The 9,765-nt window shown below is 36.1% G+C and overlaps 2 protein-coding genes across 2 annotated transcripts; one reads left to right on the forward strand and one right to left on the reverse strand.

The window, feature by feature from the left end:
* The first annotated feature begins 424 nt into the window (after positions 1 to 424).
* On the forward strand, positions 425 to 2,361 carry LOC140834830 (squamosa promoter-binding protein 1-like). The gene is made up of 2 exons (XM_073199977.1): positions 425 to 882; positions 1,849 to 2,361. Exons 1-2 carry the CDS (start codon positions 581 to 583, stop codon positions 1,949 to 1,951), a joined length of 405 nt encoding a protein of 134 aa, XP_073056078.1. The 5' UTR covers positions 425 to 580; the 3' UTR covers positions 1,952 to 2,361.
* Positions 2,362 to 2,998: 637 nt separating this feature from the next.
* LOC140834831 (glyoxysomal processing protease, glyoxysomal) lies at positions 2,999 to 9,009 on the reverse strand. The gene is made up of 15 exons (XM_073199978.1): positions 8,656 to 9,009; positions 8,308 to 8,354; positions 8,091 to 8,238; positions 7,921 to 7,968; positions 7,735 to 7,815; positions 7,306 to 7,449; positions 6,714 to 6,839; positions 6,468 to 6,568; positions 6,081 to 6,166; positions 5,907 to 6,001; positions 5,486 to 5,579; positions 4,883 to 5,401; positions 4,190 to 4,385; positions 3,815 to 3,906; positions 2,999 to 3,594 (listed from the first exon to the last, which is right to left on the reverse strand). Exons 1-15 carry the CDS (start codon positions 8,719 to 8,721, stop codon positions 3,305 to 3,307), a joined length of 2,133 nt encoding a protein of 710 aa, XP_073056079.1. The 5' UTR covers positions 8,722 to 9,009; the 3' UTR covers positions 2,999 to 3,304.
* Between the last annotated feature and the right edge of the window lie 756 nt (positions 9,010 to 9,765).

Here is a 9,765-nt window from a genome sequence, read left to right on the forward strand (position 1 = left end):
CCAATCTTAAGAATCAGTAGGATACAATCCTGCTTTTTTTGGTCAAGTCTCTAGTTTTTCTATCTCTTGTATAGTGATTACCTTTTCTACGTGGTTGAAATCAGGTTTTCACATCAATATTAGCAAATGCAAACACACGACAATGACATATCGACGACCTTAATTTACTTAATATTCTTCATAGATATACGAAGAACAGCAAGTCATGATAAACGCATGTGCGGCCAATGCTCTATGAAGTTTTTAGCAGTCACCAAGCAATCTCAAAAGATAATGTGGTATATTCACGGCAGAGTTTTAAGTTTGATTGAAAAGCTAAGATTGGTTTCAATTGTTTTGTGAACCACACCAAATAATAAAATTATTGCACATATTAACCTCGCAATCCTACAACACATTATTAGACTAGACATTGAAGGGGGTGGGGGTGGGGGTGAAGAATGGTACAGTGGTCCTATCATATTCTTGCTTTCATTTTCAACATCATTTCACGTTTCAATATCATATTTTCTTCACCTAAAATCATCTGGTTCCACTTGAGCAAACACACCTTTCTCCCAGCTTCTCCATCGCCAAAAAAATGGAAACAAACAGAGATGAAGGAAAGAGGATGATCAAAGTACCGGGATATGACGAGGATGGTGAAGAAGAAAGAGAAGCCGGCGAGGATAACAAGAAAAAACGAGGTTCGAGTTCATCAGGAAGAAAGGCATCGAGCTCAGAAGGATCAGCACAGAAAACTTGTCAGGTGGAAGACTGCACTGTTGACATGACTAATGCCAAGCCCTACCATCGCCGGCATAAAGTTTGTGAATTTCATGCCAAGGCTCCAGTAGTTCTTATTTTTGGGCTCCATCAACGATTCTGCCAGCAGTGCAGCAGGTTCAATTCCTAACATTTAAAATTATAGTTTATACATGTGCATTTCGAAATACAAGACTAGCTTGGTTTCATTATTCCTGGTATAAGATTGACCTGAACAAGTACAAGTTTTCAGAAAATAGGAAATTAGCACATTTAAATTACCACAAGTAGCGAATTGAAAATAATGAACACATTAACAGAGAAGCATAGATTTACTAAGGCCATTGCATTCCATTGATTAAAGGTAGACACTTTTAAGAGGGCAATTCATTTTTCTGAGCATCACACAAGGAAACATCACCTCACAATGATGTAAAAGATACAAGATTCTGACTTTTGAGGAAAAACCAATGAAAATACAGCAGTTCCTGAAGGTTATTTTCTGCAAACACGCTTCATGCGATTAAATTCCACATAAACACGTAGTCCATCATCTGTGATATCGATTTATTATGCATCATTATAACACAAATCCACAATCATTTAAAATGTTTGTTCAGTACACAATGCATTGAGTTATCATGTAAACTAATTAGGATAACAGGAATAGTGAGTATGAAATCATCTTGACGATTTAAGCTTGTCTCCGCAGAGAAGTTGTCACTTTGAATTGATATCAAGACTTCAATGAAACAGTGACTCCATCTCCTTCTTAGCCACCTTTTAAGAGATTGAAAAGACTAGTGATAACATCCTTGCAAGTGTCTTAACATATAATCAGAAAATATTGACATTACTGGAAAAGTATGATAGCTTATTTCTAAAGATGTCGATATTAAATGATAGAGACAGGATCCACTAATCTCACGCCAGTTTTATTGTTGAAAATAGAAACTTTGCATTTTCTACTGTACCCTTTCACTATGTGTATTTAAATACTTCAAATAAGTTATCTGAATGGAAACCAATTTAGGCAGGATAGGGTGAATCCATGATGCAGGGCTTAATCGTTAACCTTCATTTTGTGGCTGCCACCTTCTGCAGGTTCCATGAGTTGTCGGAGTTTGATGAAGCTAAAAGAAGTTGCCGCAGGCGTTTAGCAGGACATAATGAGCGCCGCCGCAAGAGCTCATCAGATTCCCACTGACAAGAGACACTAAAAGGTCACTAGATTCGATCGAAACCAATGAATATCATCAAAGTTGAACTATCTCTAAACTTTTCAAGAATGCAAAATTCAAGTTTTGATCACTTGAATGCTCTCTATCTTCTGTCAATTGCTGGATTTCTAATTCTAAACTGAACGATTAAGTACTTAAAAAAATGGATTTGATGGCCTATGTTTACGTTGTTCCTTTTTTATTTAATCTAGAAGTTGTAGTTAGGCCATAACCATTACCACCAAAATGCCCGTAAAACTTATCTTTGCGCGCATATCTTGCTCGTCGGTCACCATATCAAGCAAATATGATCAATAGCCCGATCGAGATCACTCCACACCAAGTCGAGTCCTCACCATTATGAACAGTTCTATTTAGTTGTACTTCGAAGTTATGCTGAAAAGAAAAGACCAACATGAGAATAAACTCAAGTATGGCTTTCATTCTTGCATCTCTTGCACAAGCACACGCCAGGACTCTGGAACCCAAACTAAGTCATAGAAACTAAACACTCCATCACTGTTTGGGAAAATAATATATTAGGGATTTTATTGTTGAATTTTATTATAATTCGATTAACAAAAATAGAATATAAAAGTATTAGTTTTTTTCTAAAAGTCATAGGTTGAAATAAATAATAATTACATATTAGAAATGGTGATTTGTAAATTTAAAAAATGTAGAAGATTATGTGACAATATGTCGTTAGTATCTCCCAAACACAAAAACAAAGTTTCGAAATTCGTTTCCAAAGCAAGACCAAACCTTCTCAGGCCAGGGAGGGCAACGGGTGTAACACCAAAAACCTGATCCAGTCCAACCTATTTGGAGCAAGATTGGGTAAGTGAAATGGATTTCGGAAACAATAAAGGGTGTTGATTTATCTATTTCGACGAGTTTAGGTCAGCTAATTGGTTATTAATTTGTCCAATCGTATGCGATGAGAACATGTCACAAACTATCAAAAACAGATGAAAAGATTTGATTTAGGATTTGAAACGACGTCCAATCCAAGTGTATTTCAAATATATCGAACAGCCAACAAAAAGATTTGAAATATATCCGATATAAATTCGTCCAATCTATTAAATAGATATGAAAATCTCCAACGCTACCTAAATTAACACAAATGGATAGGGACAAGTTTATAATTTATTCCAAAAAAAATAAGACACGCAGCAGAACACAAGTCATACGGAGCAATATGTGCTGCTTAACAGGAAATGTATGATATACTGTATGAATGCATTACAGGACAAGATTGCCCTCGGCAGAATACGAAATGTTGATTCTTCAGTCTCGGAAGTATAATGTGCTATCAGCATATTGTATATGACCAGTCATCTGCTCAAACAGCGTTTTCCAAGACCATCACAACTTACTGCGCATGAGTTCACTGAATAGCTGCTGGTTGTGGGCTGCGCCATATCTTTCAACTTGTCTCTTTCTGCCACAAATTTGGAAAATCGAGAACCCTTTGTTACTTTGCCATTGTCTTCTGTGGGGATTTGAGATGACTTGGGTAATATGGGTGTCGGCTTTGGATACAATGGTGGCATCAATGCCCATACAGAAGAAAGGTGTTCATTTGGCTTGTCAAGTTCTTCCAAAATCGGAAAGTCCTGCAAATCTGAATAATGGGATCATTTATTATTACATTTAACCAGAAAATTCAGTCGCTTAGGAAGTCAATAATAAGAGTAAGACATTGAAATCTTTCACAGGAGCATCGTTCAAGCGACACCCTTATTCATTTCCTGGAATTTATTTGGTTGATGCATGCCCGTTTCACATTTTCACCACCAGTAGTTTCTCAGATGCTAGATTGGGTACTCAAGAAAGAGAGTAACCTTTGGAGAACTCAAAAACCGGCTCCAGAGCAGCGCACGGGATGCTGAAGTTCAAATGTGGTATGACAGTCCCTCTACCATGCTTAGCGTTGCTATTGCAACATGAACAACTAAAAGTTAGATACCAAGATCAATCATTCTACAAGAAGGAAACACTCTACAACATGCATGGGTGTCAATACCAGAGTGTACAAATATACAAGCTTTTGTGCATATTTACATAGATGGAAGATAAGGGAGAGGAGAAAGATTTGGATCAGGGAATATAAAGTCCCACAATGACTGCAATCTAGAACGGATTTTTATATTTACCAAGAAAGGCATACCAGGTGTTGCTCGTATTGTTCATACAATATCACAGAAAATTTTCATTACCTAGTGACAAGACCAATCATGCAACCATCTGAATTGACAACAGCACCACCACTACTGCCAGGATGCACCGTAGCTGTTGTTTCAAGCATAGCTGGAAAATGCTTTTGTAAATTAGGTTCATAGGAGCCATGCTTCCAAGCCCCCTTTGCTTCAATCACTTTGGCTATCACACCAAAGCAGACAGATGGCAGGAAGTCTATAGAACTCATAAAACGTGGAACTGTGTAAATAAACTGCAATCGAAACTAAAATGATAAAAGAGAATGACATCATCATAGCCTGACATAATTATCAAGCAGTGGTATTACAAAGAACACGTCCAAGAGGTACAACAAAATGGTAATTGCTTCAAATAGAGAATTCTGCCCCTTGTGTCGAAATGAAATCTTGAAGTGGTGGCTCACAAGATTAGCAAGCACACAATCGAAAAAAAGTAACTCTTTATTGCACAAGAGAAATGGTCAACTGAGAATGCTGAGAACACCAACAAGACATGCATTCATTATAGTTCTTACTTCAGAAGAGTACACAAACCTAATTTATAACGGTAAGATTTTCAAACGACACCGTAAACTTTTCTTGAACAACATATCTATACTTGTATAAACACGGTAACAATCCCATCATAATTAACATTCAGATGGCAGAAAAAATGAAGCAATGGAACTGTCATTAAGACTACACGGAACTTACCACATCGTGGTCCAAAAAGCCCGTGCCCAATTACATATGCCTTTGATCCAGGTGACGGACAACTGAAGTCCATCGCTATAGGACAAAGTTGATCAGGACAAAGTTGATCAGAAGCAAACTCAATCTGCAGCAATGCAATATCTAAAGGCCCTTTTGATATATAAACTATGCTAGCATCAGTCCACAGCCAAGGGTTCTTAAAATCTAATCGCACGCGTATACCCCTCTGGCTTATGAAGGTCGAGCTGTGTCTTGATAACATATTTTCATTGGTAAGATAATTTGTTGGCTGCAGATTCTGATTTGACTTATAAAATGTTTCAAGTGTCCGTGACTTAGTCACATTTCTTTCACTGTTTACAGAAGTCTTGCCAAACCTCCATGGCTCCAGGAGATGAGCATTTGTAAGAACCAGACCTTTCTTATTGAGCAAAATACCAGAAGCCCACGATCCATCATCAGTGGTAATCAGACAAATCGAAGCCATCGCCTTCTCAACAGGCGATGGAATCTGGGAACCTGAATGGATATGATAATGCTACTTAGTTAAGAACTCAACTGAGAAACATTTGATTGCCTTCTTGACTACATTATCCAACTTACCATTGTTCAAGTTGATTCCATCACGAGGAAAAAGAGGCCCATCCTGCAGCAAGCCACTGCAAGAAGATGCAATTGCTTCCCATGGAATAACCAGCTGTCAATGAAAGCTACAGTTTTTGTAAAGCAGACATGAAACAATCAAAGACAAATAAGATCGCCTAGGAAACCTGTTAATCTCTATGTTGTCCTTAGCATACTTTAAAAAAATACCCATAATAATTTTAAAAAACAGATGCTCAAATAGAGTTCACATTTAAAATCTCAAAAGGTCAATGATTTTACAGAAGACTCGCATAAAGTGACATTGTCATACATGATTCATCATTATATATCGAACAAGAAATAGATTCTGTTTTTCTCAAACTTCATTCATATCAAATAAACCAAACCAACATTTGAAAGTCGTGTTTCTCAGGCACACCTGAATCTCAGTACCACCGATTTTTTGTCTCAGTGGTCTAGTCAAAAGACCAACAAATTGAGCTTGTTCATTAAAAACTGGGCTACCTTCCATTCCTGAGATACATAAAGTAACAAAGCTGTCATAAACAACAGGACAAATAGAAACAATAAGACCTTCAGACTAGACACTCACCAGGAAGGCACCTAATATCAGCCATCAATAAAGATCTACTGAAGGAACTCGACGGATAGGTATTGGAAACTGATCCAATCGAAATACTGAATCCCAATGCAACAAGATTAGAAAGAGCATTTCAAACACAAATTGGCAATATATCAAGATAATATCATACGGCCATTGGCTACCAGTATGACGGTCTTTTAGTTCATAAGAGAGCAACCATAAGTACTTAGGATTGCCTAAATTTAAATTCTACAATCAATGCAGTGACAAAGAACGCAGAAACCTTCATATTAGGTCAACAGATATGTATGCATTTACACATTGCCTTTTAAAACGCAATTACAGGAAAAATAAACAAGAATAGAGGAGAAAACCAAGTAAATAAGCAGCGATTACTTGTCGAAGAAGTGAACAGGAGACAATATGCCAAAAGGAGAACCCATCACTAGAAGAAGATCTCCTCTCTTTGGGACAGACGTTTGCAACTTTGGCAAATTCTGAGGAAAAAAGAAGACTTGCCATCATTTTCAGTCCTTCAGAATAGATTGTAGCAAAAAAAAGTAAATTTAATCACAATATATGGAAAGCCTATAGCTTGTTAAAGATATGTGATTCCATCAATATAGTGTACAAAATTAATACCATCATGGACTGTTTTAAGGTAATCGCTAGCAAGGCAATTCTCGTAGCTGATTGTCCCATAAGACTTGGATTATTTGAATCGGTCCCCAGCATAAGCCACTGGCTGTGGGAGGATGGATGCTCAACCTGAAATGATCATTTGACAGTTCCTGTTACATGATACACCATTAATAGTCAAATTGTGTCATTCATTTTAGACGTGTCCAGATATTATCCAGATTATGGGAGCAAAGTCATTCAAATCGTGCAAAATCACATCCCAAAAGAAATTGAAATATAAATTCAAAGCATGTCAGAACATAGCTTAGTAAATTTTTAACAAACTATGCACTCAAAAAACCCATAAATTTCTGTTTTAACCCCAAAAAAATACAGAAATTTCACATAGTGACAGAGAACATAACATTACGCTAAAAAGAATTGTACAATTTACCCAATCCTCACATGCCAATGTGACATCTTTGCCCCTTCAAGGTTATGGATATACATTGACAGCGTATATATTTCATTTTATCCTACTATACAAATAGGAAAACTTATAAACAATATTATAATAAGACGGGTAGGCAGATGATGAAATGTGATTATACACCTGCGCACGAGAATTGCCAATAATATGTTGAGGACCACGGCTATGAGATGCTAGAGACCAACCAACTTCCCAACCATTTTCCATTAAACCACAAGAAGCTTCAATTAGTGACTGAACGGCAGTAGATGATTGAGGAATGTCAACCTTCACAGAAAGTTATCATCAATGAAGCCGCATATTTATAATGCTTTAACAACAATTGAGCAGGAAAATACATGTGATATTATCCCAAATACAGAAGAATATAAATCATGATAAACATAAAGGTATAATATGCAAGAAAGACTCATGCTATGTGCCTATATGATTTAATGCTATGGTATTTGCTACCAGTGTAAAAAGGAATGATAAAAAATGGATAGCTTCACAATTCAGACTTCAGAGGCTCACTTAGTTCCTAATTCCACTAGCGATGAATATAATACTTACTATTCCAAGGAGTTCAGCCGGCAACCATGGCAAAGACTCCATGTCTGGCCGGTCATTGTTATCTTCTGCATCAGATTTCCCCTGGTCATAAAAAAGTACAAAATCTTGAGATCTCCCAAGCGTCTCTCTCATTCACCATCATTATAGATGTTATAAAACTAAGAACTTTCTGAGAGTCGATCATACCTCCACCAATACATCAATTTTAGCACCTGGTATCAGATGAGCCTTGCCCTACGAGAATTAAAGCACAAGTGTTAACAGGGGAAGAAGCTTAAAAATGCCCATGAACCACCCCAAAGAAATATAATACATGCAATATCTTGGGTGCATGAGAATATGTCAAAAGATCCAACCTCTAATGTGTTGTCCCGATATTGTTTCAATAAAAATGGTTCAATCACAGATGCAGCTGTCAAAACAAATACTGTCCTAGAAGATCTTCCGTCTCCATCGGAACCCATAAAAAGCATTCCAGACGCTGAGAGTGTTGTCCTGCCTGAACTACAACAGCACAATAACATGGTTTCAGTTCAATAAATACATCAAATCACAAATCCATGTACAACTTACTTGTAATGGTGAAATGCCTGATTTCTCATTTTCAAACCCTTTGGGTCCTAATAATCATGGAGAACAAAACATACATCAACAACACGATAAAAACATCAACTGTTGAAAAAAAGAACTCCAATGATCATGAAATAAGAAGTTAATAATCCAAAAATCAAAGTTAAAAGCAAAATAACATAGAATCATCAAACAGAGGCGAGAATAGCATAAACAGTTCATGAAACGAAGTATAAAAGCACAAGAATCTTGAAATCTGGAATACAACTCAAGATATTATCAAGAAAAAAGCTTCATTTGAGCTCTCGACAGGGCAAAACAAAACAAAAAACAATACAAGGGATGACTTACAGGGCCTTCAACGCGAACCATAACCGCGAAGTTTCGGGCAAAATCAGCAACCTCAGGAAGACCCATGAAGGCAATCTTTCAACGAAGTCGCACACTGTGATTGGATATTCCCCTGTATTCAATCTAGGTTTGCTAGAAAATTAAATGGTTTGGCAGAGCATGGAAGCGTGACGACACAACGGATAGGAGATCGGTTTCCGAAGAGAATATGCAGCCGCCTCCCGGTCCGCCGCCACTATCATTCTTAAACACTTGTTCCACGCTTCTGTTCTCGCCTTCTTATGTAGTCCACATGCCGTGACATATTCTCCATGGGGTTGGAGTTGAGAAGTTTTTTCGATAATAATCTGAGCATTAAAAGGTGGGTTGCAGGCTTATGTTAATTGCATTTCAACCCTTGTAATTTCAGTCGCAACTTGATGTGATGGAGCTTGCGGATGAATCAAGATAATTTTAATTTAAAATTTATTAATTTAAATATTGTTAGAAAGTAGAACTAGTTTCCCGTGACACACACTGTAGCATCTTTCTTATTAAAAAAATGTGTTCGACAACATTTGTGTAAAAAAAAAATATATTATTTTATTATAATATCATACTTATGAATTAGATTAGATAAAATTTATTGAAATAGTTGGAACTTTTATATAAATTAAAGAAAAGTTAGAGATAATATCGAAAAAAATAAGAGATGTAAAAAATTATTGACAAATCTCCACCAACAAATTAAGCTACCAAATATTATGAAGTTTGAACTTCTAATTTACCAAATATTACGAGGTTTGAATTTCTATATAAATTAGAGATAAGTTGGAGAAAAAATAGGGAAAAAGATTGAGAGATATTTAATAAATCTCCACTTTTATATAAATTAAAGATAAGTTAGAGATAAAATCGGAAAAAGAATAAATCTCCACTTTTATATAAATTAAAGATAAGTTAGAGATAAAATTGAAAAAAAGATAAGAGATGTATAGAAATTATTAAAAAATCTCTACCAACAAATTCAGCTACCAAATAATATGAAATTTGAATTTTTATATAAATTAGAGATAAGTTGGAGAAAAATCGGAAAAAGATGATATGTTTAATAAATCTCCACAAACAAAT

The sequence above is a fragment of the Primulina eburnea genome, chromosome 6, assembly GCF_022965805.1.
Source record: "Primulina eburnea isolate SZY01 chromosome 6, ASM2296580v1, whole genome shotgun sequence".
In the NCBI taxonomy this organism is placed as follows: Eukaryota; Viridiplantae; Streptophyta; class Magnoliopsida; order Lamiales; family Gesneriaceae; genus Primulina; species Primulina eburnea.

Excerpts from the sequence above, each read along its gene's own strand:
- LOC140834830 (XM_073199977.1), top strand. The coding sequence starts at position 581 with ATGGAAACAAACAGAGATGAAGGAAAGAGGATGATCAAAGTACCGGGA. Across the intron at positions 883-1,848 it reads TTCTGCCAGCAGTGCAGCAG|GTTCCATGAGTTGTCGGAGT; the intron begins GTTCAATTCCTA and ends CACCTTCTGCAG.
- LOC140834831 (XM_073199978.1), bottom strand. The coding sequence starts at position 8,721 with ATGGGTCTTCCTGAGGTTGCTGATTTTGCCCGAAACTTCGCGGTTATG. Across the intron at positions 6,840-7,305 it reads TTGGCAATTCTCGTGCGCAG|GTTGAGCATCCATCCTCCCA; the intron begins GTGTATAATCAC and ends TGATCATTTCAG. Across the intron at positions 3,595-3,814 it reads GGTTTTTGAGTTCTCCAAAG|ATTTGCAGGACTTTCCGATT; the intron begins GTTACTCTCTTT and ends CCCATTATTCAG.